A 16107-nucleotide genomic window follows, 5' to 3' on the forward strand; every position below is an offset into this window, starting at 1 on the left:
TACATATATCTGGGTCACTCTATGGGGTTGCATATGTAGATGGGCCAGTCCATGGAGGTACATATATTTGGGTTGAGTCTATGGGGTTGCATATTTGAAGGGGGACAGTCCACGGGGGTACATATATCTGGGTCACTCTATGGGGTTGCATATGTAGAGGGGCAAGTTCATGGGGGCACATACACTATATTACCAAAAGTATTGGGACGCCTGCCTTTACACGCACATGAACTTTGATGGCATCCCAGTCTTAGTCTATAGGGTTCAATATTGAGTTGGCCCACCCTTTGCAGCTATAACAGCTTTAACTCTTATATATATATATATATATATATATATATATATATATACACACACACACACTCTTTCTCTTGGGGACCACAGGAGTGCAGTTCATTCTGCATTTGCATACCATCAGTGCCTAGACATACCTCCCAACAGTCCTGGAATAGGCGGGACTTTCCCGCATCTTCACCCTTGTCTCGCGGTTCCTATGTACAGGAGATATGTCCTACATCATTGTTTTTCAGCCTGGGTTAGCTCTATGCTCACAGCTTGGCTTCTGTTTTTGAAAGTGAAAGTAACAGCTCTCCCACGTCTCCTAGAGCAGCCTGCCTGCTCTGCACTTAGAGGCGGGACAAGTGCTGGTCTAGCCGAGTGCAGCATGTTTAAAGCGGAGTTCCGGCCACAAAATCGTTACATTAGATTTTGTGGCATCCGCTTCCTTATTTATTGTCACCTGAAAAAGAATTGGATATTCCCGTTTTTTTTTTTTTACTTACCTTGTTTCAGAAGAAAATATACTCACCTTTCCTTCCACTTCCTCCCTCTGCGGCCGCGGCCCGCGCCGTCACTTCCTGTCCCGCAATGCATCCTGGGAGCTCTTACTCATCACTCCCAGGATGCAATGGGCAGTGACGTAGGCGGCCGGCCGCTCCTCTCATCGCGTTATTTGCAAACAGGAAATAACGCGATTATAGGCGTCCCTATACTATGCCGATCGCATAGTACTGGGCATGCGTGAGATTTCGCGCTGCATTCATCGGCCCCCTCCATCTAGAAAGAGGAAGCAGGGCATATATTTGCACACAGCGGCTTCGGGTGACCAGCAAAAAGATGGCGGTGCTCTGCAAACATTTTATAAAGTAAGATTTAATGATTGTCAATCTATTATTTAAATGTATAAAACCGGATTAGCGGATGTATGAAGGACGGTGGATAACTGTTTTGGGAAGTATTTAAAAAAAACGATTCTGTGGCCAGAACTCCGCTTTAAGGACAGAAGGGAGGCAGTGCTTGGTGAGCTGCCCTGCTGTGATCCCCATTCTCATGCCTGGTCGAGAAAGTTCTGGAGCCGAAAAAGAGTGTGCACTTGAAGCAAAAGATGAGGGCAGAGGAGGGGGGGGGGTTTGAGTGGTGCAGAGGTTATAGCTGAGGTGGAGTGTAGTAACGAGATGCGGATGGATGGTCTGTACCTAGAGCTCTCTTGAAAACTGCACCCGTTGCATAACGCACTCCAGAGCCCTGTACTTTGTGACTAGCACTCTCTTGCACTTTGCACTCTGTGCTTAAGGAACTCAAAAACCCTGCACCCTGTAAATAACACACTCCAGAACCCTGCAATCTGCACCTGGTGCTTTTCTGAATCCTACAATCTGTACGTAACACAATCAATGACCTTGCACCCTGTGAATAATGCATTCCAGAGCCCCACACTCTGTGCGTAACGCATTTCAAAGCCCTGCACCCTGTCCAAAATCCTGCACTCTGTACCGAGAACTATTCTGAACCCTGCACTCTGTACCTAGCGCTCTCCTAAACCACTAGCACTTAAGAACCCTGTACTCTGCACCTAGCAATCTCCTGGACTCTACTATTTATACATTATGCACTCCAGAACCTTGAACCCTATGCATAATGCATTCAAGAACCATGCACCCTGTGCATAACGCACTCCAAAACCCTGTACTTAATGCCTAGCACTCTCCTGCACTTTGTGCATAATGGACTCCAAAACCCTGCACATAACGCACTTTAGAACCATGCACTCTGTACCTGGTGCTCTCCTGAATCCTACAATCTGTACGTAACACATTTCAAAGCCCTGCACCCTGTCCATAACGCACTCCCGAATCCTGCACTCTGTACCGAGCACTATTCTAAACCCTGCACTCTGTGAGTAACTCACTCCAGAACCCTGCACTCTGTACGTAACGCTCTACCTACAATCGGTATTTAATGCACTCCAGAACCTTGCACCCTGTGTATAACGTATTCCAGAACCCTGCACTCTGTTTGTAACACACTCCAAAACCCTGCACCCTGTCCATAACGCACTCCAGTACCCAGCACTCTGTACCTAGAACTCTCCTGAACCCTACAATCTGTACATAATGCACTCCAGAACCTTAAGCCCTTTGAATAATACATTCCAGAACCCTGCACTCTCTGCATAACAGACTCCAAAACCCTGCACCCTGTCCATAACGCACTCCAGTACCCGGCACTCTGTACCTAGAACTCTCCTGAACCCTACGATCTGTACTTAATGCACTCCAGAACCTTGAACCCTATAAATAACACATTCCAGAACCCTGCAACCTGTCCATAACGCACTCCGGTACCCTGCACTCTGTACTGCGCACTATTCTGGACCCTGCACTCTCCTAAACCCTGCACTCTGTACCTAGCACTCTCCTAAACCCTGCACTCTGTACCTAGTGCTCTCCTAAACCCTGCACTCTGTACCTAGCGCTTTCCTAAACCCTGCACTCTGTACCTGGTAAAGTTAACACAATTTTTTTTGTATAATGTGAAAGATGATGTTGCGCCAAGATTAGTGATCTTTATTCTAAGCAAAAAAATTGTGATGCTCATTTTATCCATGTAGCACTACTCCCATGGGAGCTGCTGTGTGTGGGTTCCCCTGGTTTACCATTAGCAACAGTAGACCATTCAGACATGTTTCCAAGTGTTTTTACCTTAGACAAGGACCAGTCAGGGTTCTTTGGTTTTTGTGTTTTTATTTATAACTTGGATAGGAGAAGGGATGAGTGGGATACTCCAATAACTGAACTATGCACAAAAAGGTGGGGACTGTACAAAAAATGCTGACTGACGCTGGTTAACGCTGACTGACGCTGGTTAACGCTGTTTGAGCTAGTCACGGCAAGGCCGCCTACTGTATTTCACCTTTGACTGTGAAAGAATCCTATTCGTTTCCTAAGGCACCCCTTTCCTGAGGTAGCTGACTTTAATAATAGACTGCACTGCTGGGCAACTTCAGGGCCCTTCCTGGCGCCCCCTTTAACCCCTAATCTTCAGGGCTTTACAACTTGGCACCCCCTTTACTGTAACACTCCGGGTTGGCTGGCTCCTTGATCCCCTTGACCTCTCTGGAGTGGTCCCCTCTCTTAGGCAGACCCCTGGGCAGATGCTTGAGTACTCACGATACTGTTTTTCCAGAAGTATTCTGCCCAGTAGCTCCACTTGGTCAGCACACACTGGATCCTTCTGCAGCACAGCTCAACCCCTGGTCCCTAGGCCGACTGCCTGGACCTCCTTCCTCAGCAACAGGAGGAGAGACAGCCGTCACCCTTCTCCTGGGACCTTGCTTCCCGCCCAAAGACACCCTGTCACATGCTCCCCTCCTATTTATGTGCAATCCCAGGATGCATTGCAGGAATGCCCTCCCACTGGAACTGACATAAAACAGAGTGTGCCACCGGCTAGGTTTCCTCCACTGTCCAATGAGCTCCCTCATTGGCTACAGTGGGGACACTCCCTCAGACCCAGTGAATCACACCTGGAAACATGTGACAGGCTAAACTAACGGATCAAACCCTCCTGATAAGCAGAACAGGGTCACAGATATGTTTTACCTAGGAGGGTGCTACATCCAGAATCATGCAGCTCTATTACGTAATGCACTCCAGAACCTTGAACCCTATGCATAACACACTCTAAAACCCTGCACTCTTTTTTATGATTACGCTGGGGTTTATATGCATCCATGAGACTCTTGCTTGTGGAACAATAATCAAAGCAATTTTAGCACAGAGAAGCCCGAGTTTGGTTTAACCATACCATGTAAGCTCCTCCCACAGCCAAGTTTGGCTACACCCACTTTTGCAGCGGCATGTTATGCGTGCCACAGGTCACTTCCTTCTTCAAGTGTCCCTCATTCTGAAGCTTAAAAGTTGGGGGTTATGGCCTAGGCTAGCGGTTAAAGTTGAATGCTGGTTACAATATCTCTAACCTAGCAATCGACCGATATCGGATTTTCGTTGCCGATACCAATATTTTGGCCAATGCATATCGGTATCGGCCGATATTTTCGTACATTTAAAAATATATTTTTTTTTTCTGACAGGTACTTTTGTGGAGGGATCTGGGGGTCTTAAAGACCCCAAAACTCCTCCTCTGCACCTAAAAGCATTCAAAACGCCAAGTTTGGCTGCTTTGAATGCTGTCATTTATTTTTATCTGGCGCCAGTACCCGGAAGTGATGTCACTCATGACATCACTTCCGGGTTTTTACATGGAGACCCGATGAGAGCCGAATGCGGCTTTGATTGGGTCTCCAGTGGCCGTGCAGGCTGGTTGCCCGGCAGTGGCGGCTGGTGCGTTGGGGGCACCACCCCCCCATCCATGGGTCCGGCCCCCTAATGTGCATGCGGGGCGCCGGACGCATGGAGTTCAATGGGGTTTTTTTTTTCTGAAGCACGTGATTAGAGCCAGAGGCTCTAATAGTCTTCAGTAAAGGGTGGACTCGGGGCGCAGAGCAGTGCGCCCCAGGCCCACCCATTGTGTGACAATATATTCATTCGCTATTGTCACTCGGATCCTCCTCCTGACTAATCAGGAAGCGGGTCCGAGACCCGTTTTCTGATTGGCCGAAAGGCGAACTTTTGCGATTGGCCAAGGAGGAGGACTTGGGAGACGCGGAGGACTGAGGAGAAGGCGCCGCTGCATCAGGTAAGTGCACGCTGGTCTCTCTGCACGCTGTGCTAACTCTGCATTGACTGGGGGCATGCTTTGGTCTCTCTGCATTGAAAGGGGGTATGCTGTGGGCACTCTGCATTGAAAGGGGGCACGCTGTGGTCACTCTGCATTGAAAGGGGGCACGCTGTGGCCACTCTGCATTGAAAGGGGGCATGCTGTGCTAACTCTGCATTGAAGGGGGTACGCTGTGAGCACTCTGCATTGAAAGGGGGCATGCTGTGCTAACTCTGCATTGAAAGGGGGCACGCTGTGCTAACTCAGCATTGAATGGGGGCACGCTGTGCTAACTCTGCATTGAATGGGGGCACACTGTGTTAACTCTGCATTGAAAGGGGACACGCTGTGCTAACTCTGCATTGAATGGGGGCACGCTGTGCTAACTCTGCATTGAATGGGGGCACGCTGTGCTAACTCTGCATTGAAAGGGGGTATGCTGTGCTAACTCTGCATTGAATGGGGGCACGCTGTGCTAACTCTGCATTGAATGGGGGCACGCTGTAATAACTCTGCATTGAATGGGGGCACACTGTGTTAACTCTGCATTGAAAGGGGACACGCTGTGCTAACTCTGCATTGAATGGGGGCACGCTGTGCTAACTCTGCATTGAATGGGGGCACGCTGTGCTAACTCTGCATTGAATGGGGGCACGCTGTGCTAACTCTGCATTGAAAGGGGGCACGCTATACTTTGATTACTGAAAGCCCCTTACACTTTTGTGACCTCAAAGTCATGCAATTTTTTGCCGCATTTTTGCCGCAAAGCAATGCCTATTAGATTTTTCTGTTTGTGCGGAAGGCGGCGGGAGGGGGGGTAGGACGTCCCCTCCCGCTCCTTGTAATGACAGCAGAGCGGCTTCTCAGCCTCATCGGTTGTCATTACAAGACAGCCGACCTTCGACTATGGACGCCGGTACCGGGGTGATGCCTCTAGCTGCACCCATCACTCCGGTTACCTCCGGGGCCGATTCCGATATATCGGGAAAAGTGCACATCGGCCCTTGATAATCGGTCGTTCCCTACTCTATACATCAGAGGACTTGCAGGAAGATAAGGATATGTGGAGGTGTTCTGATCCCCCTCATCCAATCCACACACAGTGCTGGGACCTCTCATAATAAGAATACCACTTCCTCATCACCGGGGACACACTCCGCAGTATGATTTACAGTACTACCTAGCTTTCTTAAGGCTACAACAAAATGGCCGCCACCCCCCCCCCCCTCAAGCACTAATTTGTTGCCGAAAAAAAAAACATTTCATAGATTGTAGGAGAATTACTAGCACCCAAAATAACACGTAACCTCCTTCATGGAAATGTAAAGTAATTATACAAGAAATAGTCGGGAAGATTTGGCCTCTAGCGGCCAGTCTGCCCGTGCACTGCCCGGTGGGCGGGGCTTCTCCAGTGAGGGGCGGATGGAATGAGCGAGCTTCCTCGTTGTGCCTGGTTGCTATAGAAACGTGCGCGCGCAGACAGATGTAAGGTCGGCGGACATTTTTGTGGTGAGGCCTTTAAGAGGTGGCACAGGGGGCGCTTTACTTCCAGCAGATGTGAGTGTGGAGGGGGAGGGGAAGGTAATGTCCTCTTATCATGAGAGAAGGAGATCATCTCACCACCAGAGATCTCCATCTACCTGCCAGTCCTCTGAAGAACATGTAGATGGGAACCAGGGATGATGGGGAAGAGGGATGATGGAGACCAGGGATGATGGGGACCATGGATGATGGAGACCAGGAATGATGGGGAAGAGGGATGATGGAGACCAGGGATGATGGGGACCATGGATGATGGAGACCAGGAATGATGGGGAAGAGGGATGATGGAGACCAGGGATGATGGAGACCAGTAATGATGGGGAAGAGGGATGATGGAGACCAGGGATGAGGGGACCATGGATGATGGAGACCAGGAATGATGGGGAAGAGGGATGATGGAGACCAGGAATGAGGGAACCAGGGATGATGGGGACCAGGGATCAAGGGGAAGAGGGATGATGGGGACCAGGGGTGATGGGGAAGAGAGATGATGGAGACCAGGAATGAGGGAACCAGGGATGATGGGGATCAAGGGGAAGAGGGATGATGGGGACCAGGGGTGATGGGGAAGAGGGATGATGGAGACCAGTAATGATGGGCAAGAGGGATGATGGAGACCAGGAATGATGGGGAAGAGGGATGATGGAGACCAGGAATGAGGGAACCAGGGATGATGGGGACCAGGGATCAAGGGGACCAGGGATGATGGGGATCAGGGATGATGGAGACCAGGGATGATGGGGATCAGGGATGATGGAGACCAGGGATGATGGAGACCAGTAATGATGGGGACCAGGGATGAGGGAACCAGGGATGATGGGGACCAGGGATCAAGGGGACCAGGGATCAAGGGGACCAGGGATGATGGGGAAGAGGGATGATGGGGTGATGGGGATCAGGGATGATGGAGACCAGGGATGATGGGAACCAGGGATGAGGGGACCAGGGGTGATGGAGACCAGGGGTGATGGGACCAGGGATGATGGGGAAGAGGGATGATTGGGACCAGGGATGATGGGGACCAGGGATGAGGGGGACCAGGGATGATGGAGACCAGGGATGATGGAGACCAGGGGTGATGGAGACCAGGGGTGATGGAGACCAGGGATGATGGGACCAGGGATGATGGGGAAGAGGGATGATTGGGACCGGGGATGATGGGGACCAGGGATGATGGAGACCAGGGATGATGGGGACCAGGGATGACGGAGACCAGGATGAGGGGACCAAGGATGATGGGGAAGAGGGATGATGGGGACCAGGGGATGAAGGGGACCAGGGATGATGGGGACCAGGGATGATTGGACCAGGAATGATGGGGACCAGGGATGATGAGACCAGGGATGATGGAGACCAGGGATGATGGAGACCAGGGATGATGGTGTATTCTTTGGAAAGCAACAGTCCATAACTAATAGAAATCCATTCTCTTCTGGGAGCAGAGGAGGTGTCATCGCAGGGGTTGTAGTACACAGGTCTGTGTGAGGGGCCTGGCTCAGATTATGGGTGTCTTCAGAGGTGACAGGATTAGGGAGCAATTGTAGTAATACATGGGCAAGAAATGGGCAATAGTGGCAATACATGGGAAATAAACTGTCCAAGGTGGTGATACGTGGGTGGAAAACTGGCAATGGTGATAATACATAGGCAAGGAACTGTCAGTGTCGGTAATACATGGACGAGGAGTTGGCAATGGTGGTAATATATGGACAAGAAACTGGCAATGGTGGTAATTTGTGGGCAAGGAATTGGCAATGGGGGTAATACATGGGCAGGGAACTGGCAATGGTGGTAAAACATGGGCTAAAAATTGGCAAAGGTGGTAATACATGGGCAAGGAACTGGCAATGGTGGTAATACATGGGCAAGGAACTGGCAATGGTGGTAATACATGGGCAAGGAACTGCCAATGGTGGTAATACATGGGCAGAGAAATGGCAATGGTCGTAATACATAGGCTAAATATTGGCAATGGTGGTAATACATGGGCTAAAAATGGGCAAAAGTGGTAATACATGGGCAAGGAACTGTCAGTGTCTGTAATACATGGGCAGAGAACTGGCAATGATGGTAATACATGGGCAAGAAAATTGGCAATGGTGTTAATACATGGGCAGGGAACTGGAAGTGGTGCCATACATGGACAAGGAACTGTCATTGTCGGTAATACATGGGCAAAGAACTGGCAATGGTGGTAAAATATTGGCAGGGAACTGGCAATGGTAGTAATACATGGGCAAGGAACTGGCAATAAAGATAATACATGGGCAACAAAAATTGGCAGTGGTGGTAATACATGGGCAGGGAACTGATAATGGTGGTCTTTTGTGGGCAAGGAACTGTCAGTGTTGGTATTACATGGGCAAGAAATTACTGATGATGGTAATACATGGGCAGGGAACCGGCAATGGTGGTAATGCATACCAAGGTGTTCATGTAATTGTTTGTATGTGTTTCATTTTTTCTAATTCTTTTCTTTTTTTTTTTTTTATTATTATTGTAAGCAAGAGGAGTGGGAGTATATAGAAGGACACAAGGACCTCTACAAGGACGCCATGATGGAGAACCGGCCGTCCCTCACATCACCGGGTAACAGGAGACATTAATTTCTTGTATTGAGGATCCCCCTAGATACACACATCCTCTGATATAAAGACATAGAAACAATGTATTCAGTCAGTGTGTGTGTTTCCTACAGATGGATCCAGTAACAGAAATCCCCCAGAGAGATCTCCCAGCCCTCTGTATTCCCGGGATTCCACACAGGAAGATCAGGAGATCCCTCAGATGGATCAGGTAGATGGGACTGAGTTGTGGTTGTTGTTTTTAATTAAAATAGATATTGATCTGTCTCATCGCAATTTGGACCTTGTTTAAAAGTAGACCGTATTTATCTAGGGTGAAGACCTAATTGTAGTAAAAGTTGAAGTAAAAGAAGAATCAGAAGAGCTGTATGTGGGAGGTGATGAGCCATGTAAGGAGGAGGAAATTCCCCCAGAGATCAGCACAGGTAATCAATAAACACTAAATACTATAATAAAGGACATTGAATACCATTCCCTGCATTCTCAAGCCTCTCATACATATGTGCAAAAGGGGTTTTACTGCATTATTCCCAGATACCAGAGAGACCAAGAGATACATCAAAATAAAAAAAAAGACGTGAGAAGATTAACCACTTAAGCCCCGGAAGATTTTACCCCCTTCCTGACCAGGGCCTATTTTGCGATTCGGCACTGCGTGATTTTAACGGACAATTGCGCGGTCGTGCGATGCTGTACCCAAACTAATTTGAGGTCCTTTTTTTCCCCACAAACAGAGATTTCTTTTGGTGGTATTTGATCACCTGTGCGATTTTTTTTGATCATGCGCTATAAACAAAAAAAGAGCGTAAATTTTGAAAAAATAACAATATTTTTCAAATTTTTTTTATATGAAATTCCCCAAAAAAAAAAAAAAAAATGTAAAAATCTAAATTTTTTAACATTTTTGGCCAATTTGTTTTCTGCTACATATGTTTGGTAAAAAAAATTGCAATAAGCGTATTTTGATTGGTTTGCGCAAAAGTTATTGCGTTTACTAACTACTGGAAATATTTTTGTCATTATTGTTGTTTTTTTTTTTTTTTAACGACTAATGGCGGCGATCTGCGATTTTATTTTTTTTGCAGGACTGCGACATTGCGGCGGACAGATCGGACCCTTGACTGACATTTTTAACACTTTTCGGGGTATCAGTGACATTACTACAGTAATCAGTGCTATACATATGCACTGTTACTGTAAAAATGACACTGGCAGGGAAGGGGTTAACTTTATTGGAGAAGGAGGTGTTAAGTGTGTCCCTAGGGGCGTGTTTCTAACTGTGATTGGATGTACATAGCAGAACCATTAGATCTCTGCTGTTAAACAGGGAGAATGACAGGCGGCTTTGTTTACATTAGCCGCCTGCCTTTCTCCCTCTGTAACTGATGATCGCGAGTGACCGGCGGACATCGGGTCCGTGAACGAGCGGGGCAGGAGCGCGCTCGCCCCCTATTGGCTCACAGGCTAGTGACGCACCAGTACGTCACTTTGCCTGCACGGGGCTGACCGCCGCAGTATATATACTTGCGGCGGTCGGCAAGTGGTTAAAGATGTGTGCAAAAAACGTAAAAACTGTTGCGGCAGCGAAAGAGTTTAATATGGACTTATTCCAGGTAGAAAATGCGTCACGAATAACCGGAAGACATTTTTATTTATCTCGTTGCAGATGATGACTTAGAAGATGAAGATGTGACAACTGATTCAACAGAAGAAAACCCCATTAGCCCAACTATCCTTTCAGTTTCTCACAGGGCAGATCTGTTCTCGGATTCCTCTACACACAGGAGGAGTTTTCCTGATCAATCACCCGATGGCAGCCATCATTCAGATCGTAGAGAAAGTGAGATGTTCTCATTTCCTGAGTGTGGTGAATGCTTTTCACAGAAAGCAGACCTCGTGTCACATCAGAGCGCTCATGCGGGAGATCAGATCTATTCATGTTCAGAGTGCGAAAAATGTTTTTCTCGGAAATCCAGTTTTATTCTACATAAAAAATCTCACAGCTTCGTGAAGCATTCTTATTCATGTCCTGAATGTGGGAGATGTTTTGCGAGAAGGTCAACTCTTACTACACACCGGAGGACTCACACGGGAGAGAAGCCATTTTCCTGTTCCAGGTGCGATAAAAGTTTTTCTACCAAACTGTCTCTTGTCATTCACGAGGAAGCTCATACGAGGAAGAAGACGTATGCATGTTCAAAATGCGGTAAATGCTTTTTTCAGAAGGAACAACTTATTAAGCACCAGAAAACTCACCCAGCCGAGAGGCCTTATTCGTGTTCTGAATGTGGTAAATGTTTTACGGAGAAGGGCTATCTGATCTCACATCAGATGATTCACACGGGAGAAAAACCATTTTCATGTTCAGAGTGTGGGAAATGTTTTACGTGGAGGACCAGTCTTATCGAACATAAGAAAGCTCACACGGGAGTGAAGCCGCATTCATGTTCGGAATGCGGTAAAGGTTTTACTCGGAGATCGAGTCTTGTTGAACACCGGAGAACTCACACAGAGACGAAGCCTTACTCTTGTTCAGATTGTGGGAAATCTTTTTCTCAGAAACAGCAACTCCTTCGACACCAGAAAATTCACACAGCCGAAAAGCCGTTCTCATGTGTCAAATGTGGAAAGTCTTTTCCCGAGAGAGACCATCTTCTCTCACATCTGATGGTTCATAAAGGAGAGAAGCTGTTTTCATGCTCGGAATGTGGGAAATGTTTTCCTCGGAGATCAAGCCTTATTGCACATTTAAGGACTCACCGAGGTGAGCAGCCGTATTAGAGTGTACCTAAACCCAAGAACAAAAATCCCATATACTGCAGTTTCATCATTCTTAGATGTGGTGACTGCATTCCTTTGCTTTTTCTCCAGGCTTTTTTTCCTTTATTTTCACCTGATGGTCCTGCCAGCAGCCAATTTTCTGTCCTAGGGTGACAACACTCACTCAATGTATCTGTGAAGGAACAGTGGTGTCACCCTAGGACAGGAAGTATGTTAGAACTACAGAACAGCTTGACTTCTTCTCACCTCGGTAACTTAGGGGGAGGTGTTCTGTAGTTCACAGAGGTAACTAAGGCAGGGCTAATGGGAAAACCAGAGATGATGCCTCCAAAGCAAGTTGAGCTCAGCAGTCTGCAAAGATTATGCTACTTGCATTTTGGAGAGCTCTAGCTTTCCACATAGTGAACAAGGGTTCTTCTCTGCAGCATGCTGGCTAGGGATAGGCTTTTCTACTTAGGCTGTAAATGCTCTCCACAGAAAACAAAACGAGAAGACTTTGCACACTATGAGTTTTGGTGAACCTGGAATGTATTTAGCTGATTTAAACTGGAGGTTTGATTGATTGGGCAGTCAGGTGGAAACCACATTTTAACCAGTTTACGACCGCCCGCCGCAGTACATCCCAGGCAGCCGCTCCCAGGCAAATCGCCGTACATGTACGGCGCTCGCTCTTGGGAGGCTAGGGGGCGAGCGCGTGCCCACCGCCGCTCGTCAGCGGGGAAGCCGATGCAGCGGGCAGGCGGCTCCGATTGCCGCCTGACACCCGCAATCGTTCCTCGCCGAGAGAGAAGAACGGTCAGCTGTTGTAAACACAGCTGACCGTTCTTCTCCCTGTAATGATTAGCAGCCCATGTGACCCTTCTTTATAGGATCACATGTCTCTATGGTCATTTCAGAAGCCACGCCCCCCCACAGTTAGAATCACTCCCCTAGGCTCACATTTAACCCCTTGATCACCCATAATGTTAACCATTTCCCTGCCAGTGTCATTATTACAGTAACAGTGTATATTTTTAGCACTGATTACTGTAGTAATGTCACTGGTCCCCCCAAAAGTGTCAAAAATGTCAGTCAGGGGTCCGATCTCTCCGCCGCAATGTCGCAGTCCTGCAAAAAATCGCAGATTGCCGCCATTAATAGTAAAAAAAATAAAAATGACATTAAATCTTTCCCGTAGTTAGTCACTATTTTTGTTTATAGCGCAAAAAATAAAAATCACAGAGGTGATCAAACACCACCAAAAGAAAGCTCCATTTGTGGGGGAAAAAAGGACATAAATTTTATTTAGATACAGCATCGGAAGACCGCGCAATTTCCCGTTAAAGTAACGCAGTGCCGAATCGCAAAATAGGGCCTGGTCAGGAAGGGGGAAAAAACCTTCCGGGGCTGAAGTGGTTAAATAAAGGTTTATTTTTTACTAATTATGAAAAAAAAAAAAACTGTTACAGATTTTTTATGCACCAATAACACCTTGTTGGTTATGTCTGTTTCCTATAGGTGGATCCAGTTACAAAAATACATTGGAGAGCTATTCCACCCCTCATTATTCCACACAGGAATATCACGTGATCTCACAGGATGATCAGGTAATGGAAAATAGTTAAAAATAAGCTTTGGATTCCAAGTCATTTTGAAGAAATTTGACATTATTCTATCATTGCTTTGTTGGTTATATAGGAGGAACATCAGAGAACATTTAAAACTGAAAAAACCTATGTCAGAGGTGATGAGCCACATAAGGAGGAGGAAGTTCCTCCAGAGATCAGCACAGGTGAGTAATAAACAGTAAATCCAGAGAAGAGTCCCAGATTCTCCTTGTTCAGTCACTACAACAATCTCTTCTTCTCCCCCCTCCTCTGTCAGTAGACAGTAATGGGGGACAGTATGTGCCCAGTGGGGGAGTCAGGAGCCATCAGCCTCTATTAGACTCCGGCTCTCCTCCTCACATTACCAGCCAAGAAATGTGACCAGCCTCCCCCCAAACACCCTCCTTGGGGTCTCTCATACATCTCAGTACAGGGGGCTTCACTTTCATCTTTATTCACAGACCACGGAGACACCAGAGAGACTCGGATAGATGTCAAAGCTGAGGAGGAGGAAGGAGGACATGTGAAGATTAAGGAAGACAAAATTCCTTCAGAGATCCACACAGGTAACAATAAAGGCCCGTGCACACGATAAGAAAATCTGAAGGGAAATTTCGTCCGATGACCGATCTGCCGATTTTCGGATTGTTAGTATGGTGCTTTCGACAGCCGACTCCAAATTTTGGCCAAAAAAATCCTGATGTGCAGGCTATAAAAATGTTATCGTCCGTCAACGCAACATCCGTTTTTTGTCTCATTAGTACAGATTTCGACAGAAAAAAATCTTAAGAGCAAGACTAGGTATGCTCAGAGACGAAAGAACACATACAAAGCAATCCAACACAGGACATCACTTCTGAAGTAGAATTCTGTCGTACGGGAAAATTCGTATGAAAATAACCTCTTCACTTTCCACGTCAGACTAGCATGCTACAAAAAACGGACGACAGATCGTTTGATAATCTGATCGTGTGTACCGGGCTTTAGTCATAAAAAACAATTCACACTTTCCTGGGATCTTGATCAGTTTATTTATTACAGGTGCTTACAGTGCATCCGGAAAGTATTTACAGTGCTTCACTTTTTCCACATTTTGTTATGTTACAGCCTTATTCCAAAATTGATTAAATTCATTATTTTCCTCAGAATTCTACAAAAAATACCCCATAATGACAATGTAAAAGAAGTTTGTTTGAAATCTTTGCAAATTTAATAAAAATTTAAAAAACGAAAAAAAAAAAAATCACATGTACAGTATTTACAGCCTTTGCCATGACACTCAAAATTGAGCTCAAGTGCATCCTATTTCCACTGATCATCCTTGAGATGTTTCTAGAACTTGATTGGAGTCCACCTGTGGTAAATTCAGTTGATTGGACATGATTTGGAAAGGCACACACCTGTCTATATAAGGTCCCACAGTTAATAGCGCATGTCAGAGTATAAACCAAGCCATGAAGTCCAAGGAATTGACTGCAGACCTCTGACACAGGATTGTATGGAGGCACAGATCTGGGGAAGGGTACAGAAAAATGTCTGCAGCACTGAAAGGCCCAATGAGCAGAGTAGCCCCCATCATCCGTAAAAGGACTCTTCCTAGAGTGGGCCGCCCGGCCAAACTGAGCGATCGGGGGAGAAAGGCCTTAGTCAGGGAGGTGACCAAGAACCCGATGGTCACTCTGACAGAGCTCCAGCATTTCTCTGTGGAGAGAGAGGAGAACCTTCCAGAAGAACAACCATCTCTGCAGCACTCCACCAATCAGGCCTGTATGGTAGAGTGGGCAGACGGAAGCCACTCCTCAGTAAAAGGCACATGACAGCCCAGCTAGGAGTTTGCCTGAAGGACTCTTAGACCATGAGAAACAAAATTCTCTGGTCTGATGAAACAAAGATTGAACTCTTTGGCCTGAATGGCAAGCTTCATGTCTGGAGGAAACTAGGCATCTCTCATCACCTGGCCAATACCATCCCTACAATGAAGCATGGTGGTGGCAGCAGCATCATGCTGTGGGGATTTTCATCACCTGGCCAATACCATCCCTACAATGAAGCATGGTGGTGGCAGCAGCATCATGCTGTGGGGATTTTCATCACCTGGCCAATACCATCCCTACAATGAAGCATGGTGGTGGCAGCAGCATCATGCTGTGGGGATTTGTTTCAGCAGCAGGAACTGGGGGACATAGTCAGGATGGAGGGAAAGATGAATACATCAAAATTAAAAGAAAGGAATGATTGAAATATATCACTCTGTGTGTAACGCATCTATATAAAATATATGAGTTTCTCTTTTTGAATTGAATTACTGAAATAAATTCACTTTTTGACCATATTCAAATTATTGAGATGCACCTGTATGTGAGTCTCAGGTGCATTATTATATTTGTCTGAAGTTCTTTATTGCTCTGATTAGGATTCATTCTGTCTTCCCTCTAGATGAACAGCACAACAGGAATAACCAGGAAAAACACGACAATATTTCTCCTGATAATGAAATAGAAGACGATACCACGACTGATTCTTCAGAAGAAAATCCCATTGCCCCCAATCCCCCTCCCCTATCTCACAGTGCAGATCCACCATCCGATTTCTCCATACACACCAATTCTTTTTAT

General features: G+C 46.7%; 1 protein-coding gene across 1 annotated transcript in view; it reads left to right on the plus strand.

Moving 5' to 3' along the window:
- LOC309564368 (uncharacterized protein) overlaps window positions 1–16107 on the plus strand; it is a 770106-nt gene that overhangs the window by 666871 nt on the left and 87128 nt on the right. The window contains exons 12-13 of the mRNA XM_082268995.1: window positions 6431–6507; window positions 9045–9129. Of these exons, the coding sequence (XP_082125121.1) occupies window positions 6431–6507; window positions 9045–9129 (162 nt within the window). The remainder of the gene's footprint in view (window positions 1–6430; window positions 6508–9044; window positions 9130–16107) is intronic.

This window comes from Pelophylax lessonae, assembly GCF_965119305.1.
Source record: "Pelophylax lessonae genome assembly, chromosome: 9".
Taxonomy (NCBI): domain Eukaryota; kingdom Metazoa; phylum Chordata; class Amphibia; order Anura; family Ranidae; genus Pelophylax; species Pelophylax lessonae.